At 41.0% G+C, this 27054-nt stretch overlaps 1 protein-coding gene across 4 annotated transcripts; it reads left to right on the top strand.

Annotated features, from left to right (window-relative positions):
- Window positions 1–220: 220 nt before the first annotated feature.
- Window positions 221–26804, top strand: pou1f1 (POU class 1 homeobox 1). 4 transcript variants are annotated; one of them, XM_049593833.1, is made up of 8 exons: window positions 221–316; window positions 6103–6203; window positions 9415–9576; window positions 9826–9924; window positions 23432–23695; window positions 23860–24024; window positions 25501–25561; window positions 25665–26804. In XM_049593833.1, exons 3-8 carry the CDS (start codon window positions 9459–9461, stop codon window positions 25903–25905), a joined length of 948 nt encoding a protein of 315 aa, XP_049449790.1. In that variant the 5' UTR covers window positions 221–316; window positions 6103–6203; window positions 9415–9458; the 3' UTR covers window positions 25906–26804. The 4 variants fall into 4 exon arrangements, with proteins under 4 accessions (XP_049449790.1, XP_049449789.1, XP_049449791.1 ...); XM_049593832.1 differs by lacking the exon at window positions 6103–6203; XM_049593834.1 differs by lacking the exon at window positions 221–316 and having other exon boundaries at window positions 5972–6203.
- Window positions 26805–27054: the final 250 nt, after the last annotated feature.

Raw genomic sequence — 27054 nt, forward strand, 5'->3', positions numbered from 1 at the left:
CTGCAAAGAGCACAGGAGAAAAAACGACAAGAACAGAGTCACAAAGAGCAGTATGCCAGCGGCAGTGTTGACTATGTAAAGACTGAGGGCGAAGCTTGCCCGGTGCCACAATTGTATATGGATTGTAAAATAAAAGTCTCTTTAAACATTCAGCATGCTGTGCAATAAATATATTTAGCAAGTCCAATAATGTTTGTGTGTTTCTCAGAAGGAACAAAGGGACAGTGTGTGCTCACAGCTGAGGCTCAGCGGCTGAAATGTTGCTGTTGGGTTCAAGAGAAAGAGAGGAAACTGAATTCCCACCTGGAACTTAACAGTAGGTTTATTCTATTGTTTTATTTCTGTTTACTGCAGTCATTATTCACTCCTTACGATAAGCACTGGAAATGCTATGTGATGCATGTATTTGATTTTGCACTCCTATGGTGGTGTTTGCAAGGTCATTTGAGACCCTGTGATGGTAAATTGTATGGTTTATTCACTTTTATTACCTTGTATGGAACCTTTCATGCAAACCATGTAGGATGAGTGGTGAGGAGATAAGACTTGCTGCACTTACCATGAATCAAAGGTTAGTTGCCGATTTAAAATGCCTTCCATCAGCCCTGTTTCAATAGGGCTGATGGTTAAGGTAATGATGACTTTGTGTGACTGAAAGCTCTTCACATCTTATTTCTTCTTGTACTGTAACAGTAAATGAGAACATGTTGAAAGGAGCTGTAGAAAGCATAATATAATTCCTTTGCTCTGCATGACTTTTGACAGACAGATGTCACTTGATTCTGCATGTCTGCTCAGAAAAGAAATCAAAGACATTTCCTAAAAAACAGGATCTCAGAAGCTTGCTAAAAACACTTGACAATAAGGTGAAGTGGTGCTTTTATACTAAACTGCAAGCTGTAAATTAACCCTAGGATAATGTCATTGAACCAGATATTTGATGTGACATTTACTTAATGAAGAGAGATGGTAATCTGCGTGAGACGAGGAGAGCAGATCCACAACCCACTCTTGTTTCCTCCTATGGATGGTTAACCTTTGCTGTTCGAACAGGGTTTGTTGAATATGTTGATGAAATTAGCCTTTTCAGATGCGTTCGGGCGGTGTTTGTGCCGCGGTCTGTGATTCAGGCCGAGCTCTGGGCAGATGGTGGTCGGAGTGGTGCACAAGGTACACTTGATATTCATAGGGAGTGCTGACCTCTGCCATGATGTATTCAAGCATCCAACAAACCTCACTCAGAGTTCACCCCTGCATAATGAATGGGTGCAGAAATTCAAAACACATGACAAAAGCCATTTTCAGCTCTCACTTTCACTCGCTGACCGTTCAGTTGGGTAAAAACAGGAATATTTGGACAAAATTCAGTTTTATGCAGGTTTGGAGAACAAGTGTTGATCGTTTGATTCAAGGTTGGTTATTTGAAGAATTTGCTGAAGTGGCATAGGGTCAATCAACAAAGTTCAACGTGTATTATTAAAAGAAAATGCACACACCCACACTCAGCCATGAAATTCTTTCTCAAGTAAAAATCTCAGAACAGGCAGCAGCACAAAGCTGCAGTCAGTTTGGTTTTGTTGGCTGAGAGCGATCTTTGACATCTGGAAAACACTTTTTTTCTCTTCACACTGCATTAGGCTGTTTGGAAAAAATAACTTTCATATTCACCAGTTTGTGAATAGTTTTGGTGAAATTCAGCCAAAAATGCCAAGTCCAAACTTTTACTATGAAAATACATTGAATATTAAGGTTGGTTTGAAAAATGACTGTATCATTACTCATAATGATTAATGAGCATCATCAGCCTGTGTCATTTGTTAAATTATAATGTAACACTGTGTAATACACTCTTAATGATCAATTACTGAGTTATGTTTGTGTAGACAATTGTTTTCCAGCACAGGGAATTCAATCCTCACTGAAATTAAATGATTACTGTGTGCATGTCATTTTCTATTTTTGCCATACATACTGTATGTCTGGTAAACACAAGTACTCAAGGTGACTGTAAACACATTGTTTTTGATGTTTGCTAACATTGTTCACATTGTTCACTGGGTGTTATTGTACGATGTTGCATAGAAACACACACATGCACACACACACACACTCACATTGACTTTCCATTACAATAAAGGCTGCTAAATTGCTAATGAGCAGACAATTAAGCTCCAGACAAAATGTGTCTGGGTGCATTGTTTATTGCAGCTTTATGTGGCGAAAAGGGTCATGACATTGTCTGCAAGCACGCACACACATGCATACACAAGATCGACAAGTTGCATTATTACCTCCTGAAATGTGCCATCTTGTTGTCACACATGCACACAAACAGTCCACCTGGTACACTGTATGTACGGATGTGATACCTGTGAGAATGTGTCACCACACTCTGTTCCCACTGCATCGGTGGGTGGATCAGTGGTCTTTGGACTGTGTGTGTGTGTGTGTGTGTGTGTGGTGGGAAAGGGAATAAATCTGTGTTTACTTGCCTACTTATGTTTTTCAGTTTGTTAAATTTTTAGTTGTTGCTGTTTTTATTTGTGTGTATAACAGATTAGCGTAATAGTCCATTTGGCAACATTGCAACATTGTGTTTACGTGTGTGTGTGTGTGTGTGTGTGTGTGTGTGTGTGTGTGTGTGCTTGCATGTGTGTGAGGGGAAGGGGAGAAGGGAGATCTAGGACAGGTGCTTTTTTAAAAAAAAAAAACACCTTTGACTCATGGTCTCTTCACTAATTAAGTTTAGGCTCTTTATGTGCGTGTGTGTGTGTGTCTGCATGTAGCTTATCTATCCATGGGAAAGGTTTGCCTTTTCCACTCCCTCACCCTTTGATTGTCTATTTTTTACTCATCACAAATCACATTCAGTCCTTTCAAGTCTCTTAACCTTCCATTTGCTGGCATTTGTAATTAAAAATTAAATTCAGTATATCATAACATTTGGCCATTTCTTTCCGCAACATGTGCAAATGTTTCTTTCTGAATTTTAGCAATCTGCAATAAATCAAAAGATAATATTTGTGGCAATAACAATAAAGCATTTTTGTGCTTGTCTGTAGCAATTCAAAATATCACAGTGGAACCAATTCAGGATAAGATATACCCATGAAAAGTATCTTCCTACAATGGTTTGATATCTAACAAATTTGCGCCCCACAAATGACGTGACATTACTTTGGTTAGGTTTAGGGAAAGGAACATGGGTGGGCACCTTTAGATTTAGGCAAGTAAAGTTACATAGGTTAGACTGAGAGAAAGAAACATGGCGACGTAAGGTATCCTCATACAAGGGTTTGTATGATATCCTTTGAATTAGCGCCCCAATGATGAATGATGTTACATCTATAATGTAAAGTTACTGAGGTTAGATATAGGAAATGAAACATGGTGAGGACATACCCTAAATAACCCAATGTTAACTTGGTTTCACACGGTTCTGAACACCAGTCTCCTTGGGGAAAGTCCTTTGTCAGACAGTTCTCTGTTATGTGACCCATCCCCCACCCCAACTGGCTCTTTACTCCTGTCAGCACATGGGTCATGTGGTTGCAGTCTTCCAAAAAACAGGGCTCATACACAAATTACTGGCTAATGATTATGTGGAATTTATATGAATTTTGTGCACTACATTCCTTTTCTGTTACACCCCATAAAATTAGTAATTGCGTATCCTCCCAAAATTAAGATGTATGCCTCTGCATAAATGTCAGGGTAATCCACGTTAAGTGTAGCGAATGCTAGATAGCTTTTTTTTACCTGGGATTTTCTTTTACCTGTGAGCGGTATTTTCCCACAGCTCTGCGTGAAAGATGGAGAGTCACTCACTGAGCAACAATATATCCACAAGCTTCATTATTTTTTTGTAGCTGCAGCTGTCCATGATTAAAATCTAGTTTTGGTTGTTTAGCGAGTGTAGGGCTACAGCCGACTTCCATGGCCAAGGACGGCTCACCTTTCGTATAGTGTATTTCCTGGAGCTTCATGTTGTTGTGTTGTCTGTCGTAGTAGCTGAGGTGTTTCACACCGGAAATTTGGGGACATGTTTTTGCTATGGAAAGAGTTTTAGTCCGACTACCTGCAGCAACAGTGTTCTTTTCATCATTCCTTCAGACACAATCGAAGTAATGGAAATATTTCCAGCTGCTAAGGTAAGTGTCTCCAACTAGCTTGCTGCTTTGACATGATGTTGCATTTCAAGTCAGAAATAATGTGATAACAAAAGTAATGTTGTAAGGAGTTGTTTGGTTTTGGAGTAACTGTAATATTATTGCTGACATTTTATTAGTAATTAGTTACACTACTCCTTACTGGAAAAAGTAATATTATTACTGCAAGGCGTTACTCGTAATGCCCATGACTGCAAACAGTACATGAGAACAGGCTGACCCAAAACCAACCTGTGTATCAGACAACTTCACTATATGGACCTTTTTCACAGCAGACATTTTGACTTGTGTCAGTAGAAAAAGCACAGGTGAAATTGATAACATTAAGGATGGCTGAGTTCCATTCAGTGTCCCAGTAAGCTAGTAACATTTAGCCAACATGGACAATACCAGGGTCTCCCCTAAGTGGAACGCAGCTGTCTTTAGTGTCATTGAACACACCTGTGTTGCTCCTACTCTGACGTGTCAAAATGTCTGCCGTGAAAAAGGTCTATTAGTCAAATCAGATGGAGACAACACTGATTGGAACATGACTAATTAGCCAAATACTGAAACTAAAGGTGATGTTTATTTTTCTGTTACACCATCTTTTTTATTTTCTTTACATGTAAGGCTGATCTGCAAATTTAGTAGTTATGTATGAACTATTAGTGTGATCCTTTTATGTGAAGTCAAAAAGCTGGAGAATTGTTTTAATTATCTGCTGCAAATTTTTGGGAGACTTACACCGGTGTGCAGATTGATATAAAACAGAGGTGGTTCAGTCTCTATGTGCAAAAATAAGTCTGCATTCGCCAGCTGGGAAGATGGTCTTTACCCTGAGTGGGAGTTGTTGGCTGAAATGAAAGAAGAGAGAGAAGTATTTTAAGGTTGATATTGGTGCTGGTGGTGGGTTTTTTTTCTCTATTGTCACACACCATTACATTCAGTTTTCCTCTTAATGTTGGGAATTTGGTGTCTGTTTATTTCAAACCTATGGGTGAAAATGAGATTTGTCAAAGTCCATTTTGATTTGCTTTGCAATTTGTCACAAAGGCTTTCTTTATCAGTGCTCAGTCTCGTTGTGTTCTGTTTAATCAAACAGCTGATTTGAGACTTACATCGATCGAGGCTGCAGATTGAAGGGGAGACGGAAGAAGTAACTCCACGCCGTCAGCATTTAGATTTGGATTTTGATGCCTACACGTGCTAGCCGCAATTAACAGACATTTCTTTTAAGATTATTTCAATATGGGAATTTGGACATAGACCTTTTCAACTTGGGCTTTTTAGCACAGTTATCTTGTGCATTTTTGAGTGAATGAATAAACTCAGCAACCACACTGAAAATGTTTTGCTCAAAATCTGCTCTGAGAGAGAGGCATTGTCAAAAGGACTGAGTGCACCCAGTCCAAATTTACACTGCATGCTTAAGCAAGTCGAATCGTGCCTGCCACCCACAAGCTATTTTCCACCTGCTGCCCACCTACATCAACAATAGTGAAGCAGAGCCCAGGACAAACACAAACACTAACAGACACAACAGAGTGCACATGGTGGCCACGCTCGTCAGATTAACCTTTATCCTCCCTGATGAGACCTGCGGTCTTTATCCGGAGCAATCTGTGTTCAACACAATATGGACACCATACAGCAACAATACCAACCTCTTTTTCCGCTCACTCTGAGATAATGCAACATGATCACCGCTAAAAGCTCCTGCAATGAAAATTAAATGTCTGTGGTGAAACAAGTGTGTTTTTCCAAGTCGGGTTTAACGTTGGTTGAAGGTACACGTACACAAAACAAAGCAATTGGTTTGAGACAATTTGTGGTAACGCTTCATGCCACACCATATTATCTGCAGTATTCTCACATAAAACTAAGTCTTTGTTATTTTAATGAGCGCTCACTTTATTCTCCTGTTGCAACTACAAAACAACCCTGCAATCAGGGAGAGGGACAGCGAGACGGCGAGAGGAGAGGAGGGGATCGGGTTTCTCAGCCGCTCTGTACCCTAATCCTGGATTTGGAAACGGGATGAGGAGGACGCAGGTAAGGACAAACACAAGTAATAACAGCACTGACATGGGATTGGTAGGTGGGGGGTGAGCAGCTTGATGGGAAATAGGGGGCCTCATAGGTCGAGAGAGGTGGTTGGTTGTGGGTGGGTGGGATATAAATACCTGCAGTAGACAAGGGCGTCAAAATGCAGAGGGTATGACAGATACTGGCTTACCTGCATCTATAATACAGAAAAAGAGACAGGGACATGCACTGCAGAGGCCTCAGTGAGACAGAGCTTGAGAGTTGAGAAACACCTTTGAGCAGATATATCAGTGATAGCGACTTGAACCTGAAGCTCATCACTATTCATCTCGGAGAGCCTTGGCTGAGGGTACAGGTGTGCCATAAACTGTGAAGAGTTCTGGCTGAAGTGCTGACATCCATTTCCCTTTGAGAAAAAAAAAAAAAAGGTAACCGTTTGCAGTTTTCTACCTGCATATTCCCAAGTGAGCGAAGTTAGAACTCTGCTTGACTGAATTAGGAGAAAAGGATAGGAAAAGAAGACAATACAAGAAGTGAAAGAAGACAAGACGAGGCAGAACAAGAAAAGGCCAAAGAAGACAAGACAAAGACAAAAGGCAAGACGACGGGAGACAATACGTAACAAGACACAAGAACGGGAAGGAAGAGATTTCAAGAGGACGAGAAAGAGACGCAAGACAAGGAAAGCAAGAATGGGAGACAAGACCAATTAAAGCAAGACAGGGCAGAGCAAAGAAAAGAAACCAGTTAAGGGATCACGTCAATCTTCAGTGCACCATTGGGACCATTTGAAGAGAGGCTGGAGAAGAATGGCATGCCAGGCATTCAGCGCAGACTCTTTCACCCCACTTGCAGGAGACTCACCCCTGCCAATCCTCATGCACCATGCCTCTACCAGTGACTGCCTGCCAGCCAGCTCCCATGCTCACAGCATGGTTTCTGCAGGTAAACTGGGCTCAAACGATCTTCTATCCTACATATATTTCAGTTTGCATAATTCCCTTCCTCTTTTGAGCTTTATCTTAGCCGAATTTGTTCTTTCATGTTCAGAAAGTAAGAGAAAACAGATCCTGATAGTGCCTGAATGCAATGCGCTATGACCCACATAGTGTCGCAGTGTTAAATCCCAGCTGCAGGAAGCCAGGCCTCAAACAACTACTTCAATCTTTCACTGCAGCCTCGTGAGGCTATACGATGAGAGCGCACTGCTGTGACAAAATAAGATTTGCTCCCATTGACACTGACTCACACTATTGATTTTAACGGAAGTCCCATGGGTGCTGCCGGTGAGTGATGTCTCGTGTACAGGTTGCTCCTATAGACCTCTAATTGACCCAACCGTGCTCGGCACCACCCATGCTGATGCTTCCTCACGAAGGCAAAGTTGTGTTTTCAGGGAATAGGGAGGATGAATCGGATAGAAAAATACATTTATTCAAAGCCAACCCAAATTATGTAAATGTATCTAATCAGCTGGTTTGGCCCAGCTGTCTCTACTCAGTGGATAATTGCTTTGAGGATATGTTATCAGCATGGCAAACTCCCCAAGGTCTTTTTCACGATGGAGCATTGTGGAAAAAACTTCCTGTGGGTTTTTAGTGCCTGCTTGTTATATCTTAGAATAGACTGGATTAGATCATGCAAAACATTAATGGTCATACAATGCATTCATGCAGCAGCAGGTCAAACATATCTTGCAAATGGATTTTTCTGCTTCGACAGCACTGTACTGGAATTTTGCTGGTCTATGTTTGTTTTCTGTCGAGTGGCCGTTTTAAATAAGTGGAAAAATAAGTACAATTTGTAATAATTGAAGACATAAAATTCATAATTATAGCAGGATCATCCTCAGTGGCACATTATTTTTATTGGTTTAACACAACCTCATCAGCCTCTTTCATATCATCATACGTGACACCGAGAACACAGAAATGGCCTCTACATGAGTGTTGGTGGAGCTATCTCAGAGTGCAACACATTAGTGCTTCAAGAGAACGCTAAGCTGCATAAAAAGATGAATACATGAATAATTATGTAATTAGCAGAGGACATGACCAGGGCAATGTTCAACTATATTTAAATACACTTAGCAGGGAAGAGCTTCTGCAAAAGGAAAGGTTTTAAAGAGAGGAAACTTCCTTTCATGGGTTCATTTCAGACTACTTTTTCTGGAAGGTTGTGTGAGGGTATGTGTTTGACTGGATTCACAGTGCAGTCTAAAGCTCTACCAGCATCCAATTCCACGGTAGCAGACATTTCTCTCCAGTGTCTAGTTGGAGAATAAATGTGTTCGACTCAAACTGTGCTCATGTCGCTCACTTTTCTTTCTGCACCAGCACCAGACTAACACATTGATATTTGCCTTAAAAACTCAGATATTAGCAGTTATTTTCTCTCTTTCTGTCTCATATGATGGAGCTCTCCTCATGAGCAAACTAAGAGAGTTGAAATGAATTGTATTGTATTTCTCATCATTCACAAGAAGCCACTCAAAATCAGATTTGAAGATATTTTTGTGTATTGTGTCGACACATAGCAGCTGATTACATTTGAAAATATAATATAATCATTTTCAAAATCCCATATTAGTCTATGGGAACTCTAGTCTGAACTGACTTAAAGGGGGACCACCAGCTAAATTAAAAATTCCAATATGTTATTTCCATGGCAGAGGAAAGCACAATCAATATTTGTGAACATGAGCTACTCTTTAAGAAAGCCAGAAAGAAGAGAGGTGAAAGCAGACATGTGATGTCATTGGGTATAAAGTCTGAAGCTGCTCCATAGACAATGAATGGGAGCCTGATTTTGTTTCTTTTCTTTTTTATACCCAAATGAGCTTTATTCTATTGTAACGTTCTCAGTTCTGAAATGGAAAATGTACCCATATACTCAGAACATTGCCTTGGGTGCTCTCAGTGTCATCTGTAACATCTTTCCTAATTCATTGCCTGTGGAGCAGCTCCAGAATTTGTACCCAATGACATCACAAACTTGGGTTTTACCACTCAAGCTTTTGAATTTGGGAAAGACTTGTTCATTTTTACTAGTATTTTTGGACTGTTTTAGACCAAAGGAATAAAATGTATGCATTTTGAAAAAAGGCGAAGTTCCTCTTTAAAACTTGCCCCGTTGTCATCCTAGCTAATGCATTCCCGTTCTTAGTCTGCTGATCTTTTGTTCTCCAGTCAAATTCTAACCACGTTTGTTCCATCAGTGTCGTCAGGGCTGTCCCTGGGTCAGCCCTCCAAGCGCTCTCACATGCACCTGTCCACCTCCTCCCTTGGCAACGCTCTCAGCAACGGTCCCCCGGGCCTACATTACCCAGTCACCCCCTGTCACTACAGCAACCAGCAGGCCACCTATGGCATGATGGCAGGTGAGTGGTGGTGATGGTATTTGTGACAACTATTACAAGGCTGTAATTAAGCTGCTCGTCAACAATGTTGATAGTCAATTAATTATGAAATTAATTCATTAAGCAAATAGTGCTGATGATGACAGCAGTAATTGTGAGGGTGGTACTAATCTGTTGATGATCTTACTGATAAGACCTATGCTGACAGTGATTATGATTTGAGGATTATTATGCAGATTATAATAAAGGCCTCTGTCTCTCTCTCTGCAGCTCAGGAGATGCTCTCTGCCAGCATTTCTCAGACTCGTATTCTGCAGACATGTGGTGTCCCTCACCCCAACATGGTAGGCAGCACAAACCCATTGCAAGGTAATGATCGGGTACACACTCTCACTGTCAGTCTCCCTCTCTCTCTCTCATGCGCACACACACACACACACACACACACACACACATGCACATATGCATACATAATCATTTCCACTCCTGGCCTGCAGATAAATCCAGTAAATTGAGCAGACAATTTGTTTATTCCCATTTAATTTCAAATTTGCTTCCAGTTAAAATCAATTTCAGACATGATTACTCCGCCGAACGCTTGAGCTCTTTAGCGCACTTGTTAAACATGACTGTCAAAGACGACTTGCCACTTCCTCCAAATCCTGCAGAGAGAGCAGAAACATGAAAATAGCAGTGGTGAAAACTGTCAGGGGGGATGGTATTTTTTTTATTTCACAAGATTCTGCTGCTTCTATATTGGTATTATTGCGTTTTTAAGTTTGCAGCATTTCATATGAACGCTGTCAGGCCAGAGCATGTATTGATATTGCCAACTTAGCTAGGTTGTACTGAATTTGAAAGGCCCTGAAAACATATGTTCTCCATCAGTTTCTTGATATCGTCCTGCATTACACAACATTTTCTGACAAAGCTGGAGCAGTTTTGGCTATTCATTTCTCACTGGTTTGAAGTGGGTCAGGGTTCAGTGTAAAAAGGTGATGTCAAGTAGTTCGAAGCACCAATTAGTAATTAGTCTGAGTGGGCGGAAGTTCGCTGCAGAGATCAGCCTCTCATTGGGCGGAACAAGCCACCCGCTGAAGTCCCGCCCTACCACCTCCGGTTGTGTACCAGTTTTCAACCGTTTTCAACACGTCCTTTACTAACTTTTGCGGTGTTTGATCTTGCGGGGATGTAGCCATTTTTCTGTCATGGTTCGCATCCTGTAGGCGATATTTTTGTGGGCGTGTTACACCAGAACCTGTTTCCTCCCGGCAATATTTTTGCAAGCACACCATTGCTGTGGCACCGCCCAGAACAATTGTGATTGGTTGAAAGAAGTACAAGCAGCCGGGGCATTTTTTTCTCTAATCTCACAGTGAGAGTCACTGCCAGGTCCATGTCATTGGTTCGACAGCCCATTGGTTCGAAATCCCATTAGTCCGACTGTCCGCGGTGCTGAACGGCTCGCGGTGGGTGTATGGTGCGCCGCGACCGGCTTGAGGCGGAGCAGGCTCACGGCTTATGTGTTTGCCACTTTCTTTTTCATTTTAACCCACACCATGATCTTTTCCTGACCCTAACCAAGTGGTTTTTGTGCCTAAACCTAACCAGACCTTAAACACAGGGCATCATGATGATTTCGGAACGGACTTCGGAACAATGGGTTTAATATGGTCGGAACAATGGGATGTCGAACCAATCGGCTGTCGGACCAATGGGCAGTTCCCGCCCAGCCAGACCTTTCTTTTCTTGAGAAAGGTCTGGTGAGCGAGACTAATTAGTAACACTTGAATCAACATTTGATGACAGGTTGTTGCCAGGCCACTGTCAATCAAACCTGGTCAAATCACACCCACACAACCCTGACATAACAGAATAGCTGAGTTTTTGAATGTTAAACACAAAAACATTATTTTTTGTTATATATTTTTAACTGTAACTTAGAGTTATCATTAAATATTTAAGTTTCAAGGGACTTTAAGTCAGTCCTGTACATTGAACACCAAATCATAATGTCTTAGGATAAAAATAAAAATAGTTACTGTAACTGACATTTCCATTTAAAAGAGGGTTCTCACACGATTTTATGGACAAATTTTCAAAACTTTTCCATGACTTTTAAAAGACTTTTTTTTTTTCCTTGCCCCATGTGCTCCGCCTTTTTCAAACATATCAGATTCAAGAAGGAGAGACAGAACAAACATATGTGATTTTGTTTGCCGTTATGTTACGTGACTTGAAAGGTTGTCAATGGAAGATTACTGTAACAATTTTATTACACACAATGAGATTCCATGACTTTTCCAAAACATTCAATAATTCAATTTCATTTCATTTCATTTCATTTCATTTTATTTTTATTTTTTTATTCCGTGACTTAGTGATCCACGTGATAGTGGAATTCTATGACTTATATTGGTTTTCCATGACTGTGGGAACCCTGGTAAAATGCTGTGATATAATGATTACAATATGCAAGACAAATTAACACTATTGTCCTTTCTTTTCCGAAATCTCTTTAAAGTAGTCATTCTTACTGTACGCAGAGTAAAACATAAATAACCTTCTTTGTTAGATTAAAAAAAAAAGATGCATGCTCTGTTGAAGAAAGTACATCAGGTTTGTTTGATATGACCAAGCAGATCAAACAGAGCAGGATCTGAAGTGTAGCCCTTGTGGTACAGAACAATTAACATTTGCAGAGGAAATGAGGTTGCTTCTTTTAAAATACAGAATGGTTAAAAAGTAGGATTTTAACCACTGGAGGATAGACTTGACGACATCAACCCGCTTCTGTAAATGGTCTAATGAAATTGTATGGTCCGCTGTGTCACAGCCTGTACTGAAATACATTAAGATTAAAATGAAACAGCTGGCCACATTTATTACCATCAGGAGGTCATTTGTCACTTTAATGAACTCAGTTTCTGGACTATCAGGGGACGGATTGAAGGTTTCACAATTATAACTCATTAGTTTGCAGCTTTTGTCTACATCCTTAGAAAAGAAAGGCAAATGTTAATATGGAAAGATAATTGTTAAGGACAAAGGGATGTTAGATAGATTGAAATAGGGGAAGTATTAATAACTAAAAGACGACCAAACCAACTGCAATAAAAACTTTGTTATGAAATTCAGTAGGAGGCATATCAAGTGTGTGCGTGGTGAGAAATTGCCCCTGATAATTCACAAAATGAAAGTTGTTCAAAGTGGGCAACGGCAGCACTCAGCAGAGGGATATTTGAGAGGAAAGGGCAGTCACAGTGTTAATATGTAGCATTAAAGAAAAACTCTGTAATGTGAACTGGATGAGACGAGGTCACAGATGAAGCTGGCCCTTTCATTTTTCATTTTTAAAGCTGTACTAATCTACTCTTTTTTATATTAATGGCTTAAATGACTAGATATAATGTGCAAGGTGTCACGTTGTGAACCCACAGAGAGTTATTGACGCTGGAAGTCCACTCAGCTATATGGAGCTTTTTAACCTCTTTTACCTCATTCTTGTTTCCAGCCACAGCAGGCAACTGTCCTAGGCAAACAAAAATAAGATAAATCTTTTCTCTTTGTTATTAACAAGCTGCACACAGTGCTGCAAGAGAAAAAGTCATTAAACACATACCAATACATTGCAATAATATTAATAGTAATTACAACTTGGGTTGAAAATCTGATTGTGGCTTGTTTTTTTCTTTAATCTTTGGCACTTTCAATACTACAGAATCTATAACTGAGATTGTATCCTTTTAAACATGTGGTATCGGATTTTTAATAAAGTATCGAGGCATTTAACAACCTTAACACGACCTGCCCAATACAAAATAGGACAGAGTTGGGAATTTTGCAACTAAAGAGCCAGATATTTTCCTTGTTGTCATTGGTGGAGACCAAAACAGAGATAAAATTCAATTGAATATGAACTCACATTCATCAAGTATGCAGGATGAGTAAATAGGCTATATGTTTGTTGGCCATAAAGACTTTAGGGAAGACTACAGGGTAATAAAAGTCAGTGTTTTCAGCTTGTTTAGTGGGCAAAAAATGAATTAGTGACAAAGCTACACTTGTCAGTCTGTTTGCTTTCTATCTTTGCTCAGCATGAAGTGGCTGATGCTGCCTCACTCTGCGGATGGTGTGCACATATAGCAGCTGGAGGGTCCATGGCCATGTACACAAAGGCTTGTGAGGTGCTTTCTCAAACCCACTGAGCCAACACATGTTTTCAAAAGGGCTTGTTGTCCAATCTGTCTCCATACCACAAACAAAAACTGCTGTGTGCACCGCAGCATAGCTGTATGTACGCTCTCCAGGGAACTTCAGTGCAGGCATCAGGCACAAACGAGGAAAAGTCTTCTCTCTTTCCTCCAACGTGGTCAGGATGAACAGAATGCCTCTTGCTGAGTCATCCACGACCTAAAAGAACAGTTGATGTCCTCAGGTGTAAAGAGTTTTTGCTGAAACCCTTCCTCAAAAAATGAGGTATAGAGGGATATATCACAGATGCTCACTCTATTTTCTCATATTGATTTCTCAATTAAGAGACACTGGGCAATTGACCTATGGCTAAGCCACGCCCCCCTCCACTCGGACAAACTATCAACATTCAGTGACCGGCGTTATGGCAGGTGTCACAGTACATGGCATTTCGCAGGAGACAATTGATGCTTTTTCAATTTCAATTCAATTTTATTTATAAAGCCCAATATCACAAATCACAATTTGCCTCACAGGGCTTTACAGCATACGACATCCCTCTGTCCTTAAGACCCTCACAGCGGATAAGGAAAAACTCCCAAAAAAAAAACCTTTAACGGGGAAAAAAAAACGGTAGAAACCTCAGGAAGAGCAACTGAGGAGGGATCCCTCTTCCAGGACAGACAGACGTGCAATAGATGTCGTACAGAACAGATCAACATGATAAATTAACAGTAATCCATATGACAGAGAGAGAGAGAGAGAGATGCAGGTAATGACAGTAGCTTACAACAACATTAATGAAAGTAATAATATTATAGTTATAGTTCTGGTTACTGCGGTACAATATGTTGAAAGTATGTATTAATACCTGGCAGTATACATGTGTGACAATAGTCATATGTGTATAATAACAGAAGAAGTATGACTAATGACTAATGATGGCAGCAGCAGGAGGCATCTGGCGGGACCACGGCAGCAGCACAACCACACACGTCACGCTGTCCAGGCACCGCTGTGATATGAGTTAATCTGAGAGACAGTGGAGCACAAAGGCTCCGGAGAAGAAGCCGAGTTAGTGACATCCAGAATGGCCGGGTTAGCTAGATGCAGTAATAGGATATGAGAGAGAGAGAAGGAGAGAAGGGGCCCGGTGTATTATAGAGGGGTCCTCCGGCAGACTAGGCCTAAGTCAGCCTAACTAAGGGCTGGTACAGGACAAGCCTGAGCCAGCCCTAACTATAAGCTTTATCAAAGAGGAAAGTCTTAAGTCTAGTCTTAGGGGGCTTTCACACCTGAAAGTCCGGACCAAGGTCCGTGTTTTTGCTACATTGTATACATTTGGTCCAGCTGGTTTGGTTTCACACTGCATTAAGGCGACCGGACCAAATGACATGACGTTAACTACATATGTATATACTACACACCCTGCACTTGACATTGATTGGTTTGTAAACAGGCGTGCATATGACGTAGTCGCTCTCCTCAGCTAGTTAGCTAGTTTTTTCTACGGTTAGCACTTCGCCGGAGAATGAATGAACACATCGTGTCGTGGATCACATAATCCAAAGATCAAGAATGTATGTAAAGAATTAACATTAGTGTTTTGGGTGTGAAACTACTCTGTCGAAATAATGACTGCTGAAAAATGTCTTTGTAGTATGACAGTACTAGGGACAAGCAAAAACAAAAAACGTTACTTACCAATTTCGTTAGTGTTTTCTGTGGGACTGGGGCTGGCCACATCTGCAGACACACTTCCATCCGAAGCTGGGGAAGACTCGATCACCCTAATGGGTGTGCTTGTTGGGCGAGTGCCCAAAATGTTGTCCAGGTCGTCATAAAAAGGACATTTGTCCTTCTCATTTGTCGACGCACCACTCTTCCTCATTGCATCTCGCGCTTTCATGTACTGCTGCCGCAATTTTTTTAGCTTCAGATGACATTGCTCTCCCGACCTCTCATAACCTCTCTCTCGCATCTTCTCAAAAAATATACCGTTTCTGAATTCTTGTGAGTTTTTTCCAGCATACTTTTTATACTGTCGTCGGACCATATTTTTATCAGGTACTTTGTCTCCTCTTCTCCCCATGTGGTCCCGCGGCTCATGTTTACTACCGGTGTTTCTTCTTCGTGTGTGTTTCTTCTTCATGTGTGTTTTTTTCTTCCTGTGTGTTTCTTCTTCTTGTGTAGGATAACCACCGAAACTTCCTGTTAAAGGTTTTAAAGTCCGAACTATCGAAAAAAAGCTTTCACACTGCAAAAGTCCGAACCATGATTTCGTTTGGTCCGGACCGAGACCACCTATTTCGGTCAGACCAAATTTCGGGTCTTTGGTCCGGACCATGGTCCGGGGGAGCTTTCACACCTGTAAATTTGGTCCAGATCAAACATAAAAGTCCTAAAGTCCGGACCAAACAAGGTAGGTGTGAAAGCACTCTTAAATGTGGAGACGGTGTCTGCCTCCCGGACCGTAACAGGAAGATGATTCCACAGGAGATGAGCCTGATAGCTAAAGGCTCTGGCTCCTGATCTACTTTTGGAGACTTTAGGGACCACGAGTAACCCTGCGTTCTCAGAGCGCAGTGTTCTGGTGGGATAATATGGCACTATGAGCTCTCTAAGATATGACGGAGCTTGACCATTTAGAGCTTTATAAGTTAACAGTAGGATTTTAAATTCAATTCTGGATTTTACAGGGAGCCAGTGCAGAGAAGCTAAAACAGGAGAGATATGATCGCGTTTCTTAGTTCCTGTTAGTACACGTGCTGCTGCATTCTGAATTAGCTGGAGAGTTTTTAAGGACTTACTAGAGCTACCTGATAATAGAGAGTTACAATAATCCAGCCTTGAGGTAACAAAAGCGTGGACCAATTTTTCTGCATCTTTTCGGGTCAGGATAGGCCTAATTTTCGCAATATTACGCAGATGAAAAAATGCAGTCCGTGAGGTTTGCTTTAAATGAGAATTAAAAGACAAATCTTGATCAAATGTTACTCCGAGGTTTCTTACGGTAGTGGCAGGGGCCAGAGCAATGCCATCTAGAGAAACTATGTCATCAGATAAAGTCTCTGAGTTGTTTGGGGCCAAGAACAATAACTTCAGTTTTGTCTGAATTTAACATCAGGAAATTGGTGCTCATCCAAGTTTTTATGTCTTTAAGGCAGTTATGGAGTTTAGTTAATTGATTGCTTTCTTCTGGCTTCATTGATAAATACAACTGAGTATCATCCACATAACAATGGAAATTTATAGAGTGATTTCTAATGATGTTACCTAAAGGAAGCATATATAGAGTAAACAGGATTGGTCCGAGCACAGAACCTTGCGGAACTCCAAAACAAACTTTAGTACGTAAGGACGATTCATTCGACGTCAACAAATTGAAAGCGATCAGATAAATAAGATTTAAACCAGCTTAGTGCTGAACCTTTTAAGCCAATTAAGTGATCCAGTCTCTGCAGCAGAATTTGATGGTCAATTGTGTCAAGCCGCACTAAGATCTAATAAAACAAGTACAGAGAGCCAGTCCTTTGTCTGAAGCAATCAGAAGGTCATTTGTAATTTTAACTAGAGCTGTCTCAGTGCTATGATGCACTCTAAATCCTGACTGAAATTCCTCAAATAAATTATTATCCTGGAGAAAATCACACAGCTGGTCTCTACTTTCTCAAGGATCTTTGCAATATAAAGGGAAGATTATATTGGTCTATAATTGGCTATCACCTCTGTATCCAGGTTGGGCTTTTTTAGTAGAGGTTTAATTACAGCTATCTTAAAAGACTGTGGTACATAGCCTGTTAATAAGGATATATTGATCATATCTAATATATGAGTGTTAACTAAAGGAAAGACCTCCTTAAGTAGCCTAGTTGGGATGGGGTCTAAGAGACATGTTGATGATTTGGATGAAGAAATCACTGTAGTCAATTCTTGAAGAGAAATTGGGGAGAAGCAATCTAAATATATATTAGATTTTACAGCTGTGTTTGAGGTTAGATAGGTACTATCTGAGGGCAGGAGGTCATGAATTTTGCCTCTAATAGTTAGAATTTTGTCATTAAAAAAGCTCATAAAATCATTACTGCTAAGGGCTAAGGGAATACAAGGCTCAACAGAGCTTTGACTCTCAGTCAGCCTGGCTACAGTGCTGAAAAGAAACCTGGGGTTGTTCTTATTGTCTTCTATTAGAGCTGAGTAATAGTTTGCTCTGGCATTGCGGAGGCCCCTCTTATAAGTTTTGAGACTGTCTGTCCAGATTAAACGAGATTCTTCCAGTTTGGTTAATCGCCAATTCCTTTCAAATTTTCGCGATATTTGTTTTAACTTACGGGTTTGACAGTTATACCAAGGAGCGAACTTTCTTTGCTTTTTTAACTTCTTTTTAAGAGGAGCTACAGAGTCGAGTGTTGTTCGTAGCGAGCCTACGGTGCTATCAACAAAATGATCAATTCGGGAGAGGTTAAAGTGCGCACGGGAAACCTCTGTTACTGAAGGTATTGGTATTGAATTTAACGACGAAGTAATCTTTTCCTTAAGTTTTGCGACAGCACTATCTGATAAACATCTAGTATAGTAACTGTTGCTGAGTGGCGTGTAATCGAGTAAAAGAAATCAAAAGTAATCAGATAATGATCCGATAGCGAGGGATTCTGTGGAAAGACTTTTAGGTTATCAATTTCAATTCCATACGTCAGAACTAGATCGAGGGTATGGTTAAAACAGTGAGTAGGTTCATGTACACCCTGATTGAAACCAATGGAGTCTAATAATGAGATAAATGCGGTAGCCAGGGAGTCATTATCAACGTCGACATTAATGTTAAAATCGCCTACAATAATAACTTTATCTGATTTAAGAACTAAACTGGATAAAAACTCTGAGAATTCAGATACAAATTCAGAATACGGGCCAGGAGCACGGTACACTATAACAAATAAAAGTGGCTGCGAGGTTTTCCAGGTCGGATGTAAAAGACTAAGAACGAGGCTTTCAAATGAATTATAATCTAGTTTAGGTTTAGGACTGATTAACAGACTAGAGTTAAAAATGGCTGCAACTCCCCCTCCTCGGCCGCTGCCTCGAGGAATGTGGGTATTATTATGACTGGGAGGAGTGGACTCATTTAGACTGACATATTCATCTTGACACAGCCATGTTTCAGTGAGACTGAGTAAATCAATATGATTATCTGACATTAATTCGTTTACTAACACTGCTTTAGACGATAGAGACCTGATATTTAACAGTCCGCATTTAATTCTCCTGTTTTGTCTTTCTGTCACAGAAGAGGTTTTAATTTTTATGAGGTTGTTATGCACAACTCCTCTTTGTTTAATTTTAGATTTAGATAATTTAGGCGGTCGGGGGACAGACACCGTTTGTATAAAACTATTAAAACTATGGCTGGGTAACTGAACTAGAAGCTCAGAGAGGCGTTTAGGACTGCGTCTCCGAGTCCTGGTCTCAACTCTGGGTTGTCAGGGATTTAAATTACTAATAAAGTTTGCCAGGTTCCTAGAAATGAGAGCAGCTCCATCCAAAGTGGGATGAATGCCGTCTCTCCTAATAAGACCAGGTTTTCCCAGAAAGTTTGCCAATTATTAACGAAACCCACATCGTTTGCTGGACACCACCTGGACAGCCAGCGGTTAAATGATGACATGCGGCTAAACATGTCATCACTGGTCAGATTTGGGAGGGGTCCAGAGAAAACTATGGAGTCCGACATCGTTTTTGCGTATTCACACACCGAGGCAATATTAATTTTAGTGACCTCCGATTGGCGTAACCGGGTGTCATTGCCGCCGACGTGAATAACAATCTTACTGAATCTACGTTTAGCTTTAGCCAGCAGCTTTAAATTTGATTCAATGTCGCCCGCTCTGGCCCCAGGGATACATTTGACTATGGTCGCTGGTGTTGCTAACTTCATGTTCCTCAGAATAGAGCTGCCAATAACCAGAGTTTTATCCTCAGCGGGTGTGTCGCTGAGTGGGGAAAAGCGGTTGGAAACGTGAACAGGCTGGTGGTGAGCCGTGGGCTTCGGCTTGGAGCTGTGCTTCTGGCGAACCGTAACCCAACCTCCCGGCTGAACGGGAGTTACCGGAGGACAGTTAGCAGAGGCTACAGGGGACTGGCTAACTACCGCAGCTGCTGAATGGTTTTCCATGGTGCGGAGCCGCGCTTCTAATTCACTAAGCCTCGCCTCCAACGCAGCAAATAAGCTACACTTGTTACAATTACCACTGTCGCTAAAGGAGGCAGAGGCATAACTGAACATTTGACACACCGAGCAGGAAAGAGCAGGAGAAGGAGAAGCCATGGCTAAGCTAATGTAGCTAACAAGGCTAAGAGCGTGCAAACAACAGCTAAGAGATTAGCGAGAAAGTCGTAGAAAGGAGGAGAGCTATAGGTGCTTAAACAGAACCAGTGTGGGTTATGTAAGGGGTTAAGTAGACGTTAAAGCAACTGAGGTAAGAAAGCAGGCAAGTGGAATTCACCAGAGCAGTACAGAGACGCTGTCACAGAAACACCGGAAATGACACAACTCGCTTACCGCAATACGTCAGCACCTTTTTGGGGACATAACGATCAGATGTCATTGAGAAGTAATCAAAAGGGCCTAAACTACGCATTGGAGGGATATATTCATCATTTTATTGTTGAGAAGGTCGATGAAAAGCTTAAATTACAAGCCGAAATTTACAGGTCACAGTGTACGCTTGTGAACCGCATCTCATTGCCGTCACCATCAAAGACAGCAAGATAAAGTGCCACTGAAGTTAAGGTTTTTGGCTCAGAATTTGAGGAAAGGATAACGGCCACCATCTTTACCAAGAGTGTCTCTCCGTTAGTTTGGTGCTACAGTATTTACACTGAATCATTCAGCATAATGTTTGCCAACCTTTGTTATCTCTGCGATTACAGATAAGTTAATGAAGCTAAGCTCCAGAATTAACGTTAGCTTACCTAGAGCCCTTTGGACAACAGCTAACAATGATGTACGATCACCAAAGTACAAAACTAGAACAAAACAGGCTAATGAACTCCCAGCAAACAAGGTGACATGATGAACAACGCAGCTAGGAGCTAACGTTAGGCTAACTTTAGCTAACGTTAGCTAGAGATGTTAAAGATAACTTTATATTTCTTCCCAGCAAAGTGACAATATGTTGCCTCAAACACAATGCTGACTTACCTTTAAACAGATGTAGACATCATTGTTAATCTTATTCATGTTGAGTTGATGTTGTGGTCTAACGTTACCACACAACTTTATCCAAAGGAGACACTTTTCTCGGTTGAGATGTGGTTTAAAGTGTAAAAAATACACCTCGTCGCCCAGCCTCTCAGCATACCTTGTGTCAGAGTTGCATGTACCCCATGCACACCGTTTGACCATTTTTAAACTTCAAATCTCTGAAAAAGCTCATAAAACGGAACAAACTCACACATACGCACTGTGATTGGCTCATTGCGTTTGGGGGCGGGGCTTATCCATAGGTCAATTAAGGATAATGGAAAGGGCTTTGAAAACTATAGGCAACTGTAGCTAGATATTACCCCCTAGACGTGAGAGGAGGTTTTAAGAGAATCCAACCTCTCCCTAACACCTTCAGTACAAGAGAAAACCACTGATACAGTTTTAGTGCAGAATCTGCTACATTGCTCTCCAGCTGGTGTATAGATCTGAACAATTCAGCCGGTCAATGACACAATCCTTTTTGTCACTCCACTTTTGGAAAACCAATCATTTTGTATTGGGTGGGGGGGATTTCTGCCATTGTGTTCCTTCAGAGACAGTCCACAATGGCTTCAACTCTGCTGCTGTCATTGCAGGCAATATTTTGCTATGTCTGAGTTTCAGATGAAGCTTTTATGGCCATGTTGATATGTCTGTGTATTGTAGATTACAGAATATATGCTTCATATGCTCAATTTAAAGAAGGACTCAGGGTGTGAAACAAAGGGGAAGCAGGGGAAGCTTGGTTCTTTGGTTCTTCTTCATAAGACATGGGGAGGGTCTCTAAAATACTGACAGTAAGCTGTTTTTGTCATGCATTCCTATTGTACTGTATTTTCATCATCATGGATCATGCATAATTATTGATGCACAATTCATGCATGAGGTTAATTCATTATAAAGATACAGGCACGTATGCTATTCTTGCCATCACAACTGCAGCTACTGCACAGTATCACAAACTTTACTCACTTCAACCGAAAGGTCAGAAAAGAACAAACTTTATTTTCGTCCCCCTCAGTCTGCACACCAGATTACCATTATTCCTGTCTCTGTTTTGTAGTCAGCATACAGATATGTCCAAAACAAAACAAAGAAGCTTAAGGATTTAATGCTCATACATTTGTATGAGCATTGAATAAGCGAAAAAAAAAAAAGTGAGCTCCTCTGAAAGTCATGGTACAGTTCGCACACTGGAAGGAGTTGTAGGATTGCACCAGCTCGTCCTGATTGGCTGTGTAGATAGATGTAGACATTTATAGGGAGGACAAAATGTTAGAAACACAGAACAATATTAACAGCACAGTAGAACAATACCAGCCTTCATGAAGGTAGGATTTGTCGCTTCAGCCAAGTGTACATGATTAACTGGCAGCGTATGACCACTACATCACAACCTTCCATCATCTATCTTTCCAATCACCTCCTCTGTGAATTCAGTTGCATATGATATATGATATAGTTTGCACTGCACTACAATCCCACTGACACAAGAGGGGAGTGTTGTATTGCTCATTATAGATAAACTTCCAGCAATGTTGACACTGTAAAAAAACAAGCCATTTACTGTACACAGTGCAGCTCAGAGTGGATGGAAGCCTACACAAACTAGGTGTCGCCAACCGTCTGTTCCTACAGTATGATGATGTGATTGATTTAACTTTTTACTAAAACTGATCAATGCAGTTGCTTTTTCCCCCTGCAGCTGTGCAGAATGTTGATGCAGTGAGCAGCTTCATATTCCAAAACACAATTAGTCCTCCATCCATCTGTTCCTCTGGCAGTAATCTGTCATTAATACTAACAAAAGGAGGAAAGGAGAGATTGGCAGATAAATAACGAATCTTGAACATTAGCCTGTAAACGGTCAACCTGTTTAAAAGGGCTGAGTGGAGTTTTGCTCTGCTGAATAGAGACCTGTTAAAACAAATGGGGGACTTTGTGTGGCAATACTGAACCTGAGGATAAGAGTAATCCATCAAGAAATTTGAATTTGCTTTATAAATCATGGGGAAACTGTCTTCATCAGTCAATGGAGCGGGTTCAGGTGTGTGTTACATGGTCTACATGGGGTGTCACAAGTGTATTTCTCGCTTACAAAATAAAAAACTAGGGTGGAATATCTCAGTGGGCACCCCTTTGTTTCAGGAGATGGACACTGTCACATTTATTTCAAAAACACTCTGTATTGACTATCATAGTAGAATTATGACGATAGTAAAATTATTAGCCTGCAGGTTCCAGCAGTTTTTATTCTTAGTAGTTCCCACAGGGGCATGTCAAAACTTTTTTTGTGCTGTGGAAATAAAGGCTGTCAGGATACGTGTGGGGATAGCGGCCATGCTGCTTTCAGCACCCTCCTGACAGTCTGAGGGTCTCTCCCCGGAGACTCCAACCACCTAATTGTCCACCTAAAAGCTCTCTCTGTCTCTCCAGGGTCTCTTACTCCTTGCTTGTACAAGTTTCCGGATCACGGTCTTAGTAGTGGTTCCTGTGCATTAAGCCATAGTTTCTCTTCACTGCCCCCGGCACTCCTCTCCACTGATGAGGCCCCCGGGGGCCCGAGTATCGGAGAGATGAAAACTGACGGCCAAAGGAAAAGCATGCGGGACCCAGAAGATGCCCCTGCCATGGACTCCCCGCAGATCCGAGAGCTGGAGATGTTTGCCAATGACTTCAAAATACGAAGAATCAAACTTGGTGGGTACTCTGACTAAAAGGATGATAATAATAACAACTGAAAATGACCCTGCTATCCAGCTGCACCAATTACAGATCTTACCACAAATGTTTGTATGTGTGTGCTCGCCTTGCTGCTTCTCTGCTCATGGGTTTTCTGTAAAGTATTTCATTTTGACCTCCAGGCTACACACAGACCAACGTAGGCGAGGCTCTTGCTGCGGTGCACGGCTCAGAGTTCAGCCAGACCACGATCTGCCGCTTTGAAAATCTGCAGCTGAGCTTCAAGAACGCCTGCAAACTGAAGGCTATTCTGGCTAAATGGCTTGACGAAGCCGAGCTGGCCGGCGGTGAGTCACACACATCCACTCCATCAAGCCCCATTTATAGCATTTATCCCAAGGTAATCTTTACCTGGATAGCTCATCTCTGTGAGCTGAAATTTGTGTCAGTGTGAATTGAAAATTGCACTTCTGAGTGATGATAGGGTCAGCTGGAAATAACTCTATTAATGCCATGCTTTTCTTGCATGGCTTTGGAGGTCTAACACTGGCTTGCACATTATCCAGGACACTGGTTATCAAACTTTTTGAGCCCACGGCACACCAAAGGGCAAAATATATATTTATATCTGTGCACAATAGCTTCTATAACATGTGTTATCACTCTTATCATGACGTAAGACAATTAAAAAACTGTATACTGACAGTTTTTTTCTTTTCTTTTGGCGGTAGGTCGTCTTCACTGGTGCTTTGTTGTAATTTGCTCTGTACAATAAAGCGATCCATTGTCCCACTCACGCCTTTCTCCTTTTAAATGTTATCATCCCTCACACTGGCTGCCAATCAGGGCTTCTGATGTATCACACACTAATAATTCCCATGCACAACCGGTGACAAATAGGTTCCCCGTGAGGGTGTTTGAAATTTTTTTAGCTACAGATTCCCTTTTTATTAGGAAATAGGTGTGCACAACATACTGTTGTCATATCTTTTTGTATAGGCTCAGCTGAATATTGCAATAATAATGTATAGTTATCACAAAATCCCATGGCACACATGGATTGGCATCACTGCACAAGATCACAAAGAAATCATTCATTTCTGCGGTGTCGGTAGCATAGTGGATAGTGCTGGTGCCCCATGTACAGATGTGATGCCTTGCTGCAGCGGTCGCAGGTTCAACTCCGGTTTGCAACCATTTCTGCATGTCACTCCCTTGCTCTCTCTCCCCTTCACTCTGTCCTGTACAATAAAGGCAAAAAGCCTGAAAAAATAATCTTTAAAATTGTAATTTCTAAGTTTATATTAATATTCATATCAAAAAAAAAAAAAAAACATCTCGCAGGATAAGGTCAGGGTGAGGACCTGAACACACGCTATTTTCACAGAGCCTTCACTCTCTGCTAAACAGCCTCATCCTGAATGAAAAAAACTGCACATTTAAAACAACCGAAAAGGGCAGAACAACAGTCAAGTGTCAGGGAACACTGAATTTGTTTTGTTGAAAATAAGCTACTCAAAATTCATCACAACCACTTGTTTTACACAAACCTGCAGTTATTGAGTTCACTATCTGGGTTTATCAGCTGTTCTGTTGTGCATTGAATATAATGCAAAACATCCATAAAATATGTCTCTCATTTAGGGGTCATTAGTTTACTTCATGATAGAAAAAGACAAAGGTCCATCCCAGCATTTTTGCTTTATGACCTCTTGAAAAGTTACCCATTATTTACTCATGCCTCCTCATCAGATGATACATACATGAGTGAGCTGTGTGAGGGATTCTCTCTTCTCAGTAACACCTTTTTTTCCTTCCTGCAGCGTTGTACAATGATAAAATAGGAATGAATGAGCGGAAGAGGAAACGGAGAACAACTATCAGGTATCACTGATAAAGAGGAACAAAGATACAATGCATACCATACAATGACATTTTGTTTCTTAGAGTTTATCCTCTCTTCTCTTTCCCTTGTTCCCCGCTGCAGCCTGGGAGCGAAGGAGGCTCTGGAGCGCAGCTTTGTGGAGAAAAGTAAGCCCTCCTCTCAGGAAATAGCCAGGATAGCTAAGGGCCTCCATCTGGAGAAGGAGGTTGTCAGAGTCTGGTTCTGCAACCGACGCCAAAGAGAGAAACGGGTCAAAACCAGCCTCAACCTCAGCTCCTGTTTGACCAAACTCACCCCACACTGCGTCGCACAGATGAGTAAAACACAAAGACCAATGACGTAGTGTTGGGTTCAGCTGGAGAGAGTAGTGGAGGTGCCTTCATGTCCACAGCTGCTGAAAATATTTTATCATTTTAAATTAAGGGTCTGACAGAAATCACTCCATCATGAAGTGGGAGAGTTTAACTCAACAGGAAACAGAAAAACACAGTAATAAAAACCTGCCCTCACCCTGCATTAAGCAGCTGCTGACGCACTTGAAACAATGTCATTGATTTAACATTCAGATGATAATTTATATCCTGTGAAGGTCAGCCTGACTAAAAAACAACAGCTGAAAAACACTCCGGCTATAAGAACATGAGTCATTGTCGGTGTGTAACTCGACTCCAGCACAGCAAATGTTTGTTTAATTTAAAGAGACAACCCTTACTACAATGTTCTTTCTAAATGCCATTTTTATGTTGTTGTTCTTTTCTTATCTACTTGAATAGAAATGTTTCTAGCAGTATGTCAATATATATAAACATCACAGAGCAGCCCAAGGAGCCAGCAATAGTTTTCTTGAAGTTCAAACTGTGACGACGAAAGGTTGTCATCAACATGTGACCTGCTGGTTTGATGCTGCAGCTACCATGACCTGACATTTACACAGATGGACTTGGGTCACATGACTTGGACTTGAGTCAGACTTGAGTCACAGATCTGACTGTTTTAGACTCAACTTGACAAAATCAAAAAATAAAACTTGCAACTTCACTTGGACTTAACACTAAAGACTGGTGAGTTCACTTGGACTTGAGCCTTACTTGAAAATACTTGATACCTTCCCCAAAGCCAAAAGATCTATGTGCCATTAATAATTTTATTTCCATTCATTTCCTGAATCAACATTAATACAGTTCACTTCCAGCAAGTCGACACATAAATCCCCAGATTCACACTGTTTCAACCAATTCTACAGCGTCCAATCAAGGTGCAGGAGCAAACCATGAAGAACTAATGTTAGGGTACTAACCACCAGTTGGAAAAAAACATGACACCAAAGATAATTTTGTTTGCATTCAAAAACGATGTGGTGGTCAACAAAAAAACAAACTGCAGTAGCAAATTACAGACGGCGATGCAACAACTGCCGACACACTTGTTTTACAAAAAAGATAAATTAGCTACAAAATGCAAACTAGTCCATTTTATGTTTTTTGACCAGATT

The sequence above is a fragment of the Epinephelus fuscoguttatus genome, linkage group LG13, assembly GCF_011397635.1.
Source record: "Epinephelus fuscoguttatus linkage group LG13, E.fuscoguttatus.final_Chr_v1".
Taxonomy (NCBI): domain Eukaryota; kingdom Metazoa; phylum Chordata; class Actinopteri; order Perciformes; family Serranidae; genus Epinephelus; species Epinephelus fuscoguttatus.

Bases quoted from the DNA above. Each gene is read 5' to 3' on its own strand.
- pou1f1 (XM_049593831.1), top strand. From the start codon at position 7,007: ATGGCATGCCAGGCATTCAGCGCAGACTCTTTCACCCCACTTGCAGGA. The intron at 9,577-9,825 runs GTGAGTGGTGGT...CTCTCTCTGCAG, and splicing joins CACCTATGGCATGATGGCAG to CTCAGGAGATGCTCTCTGCC. The intron at 25,562-25,664 runs GTATCACTGATA...TCCCCGCTGCAG, and splicing joins AAACGGAGAACAACTATCAG to CCTGGGAGCGAAGGAGGCTC.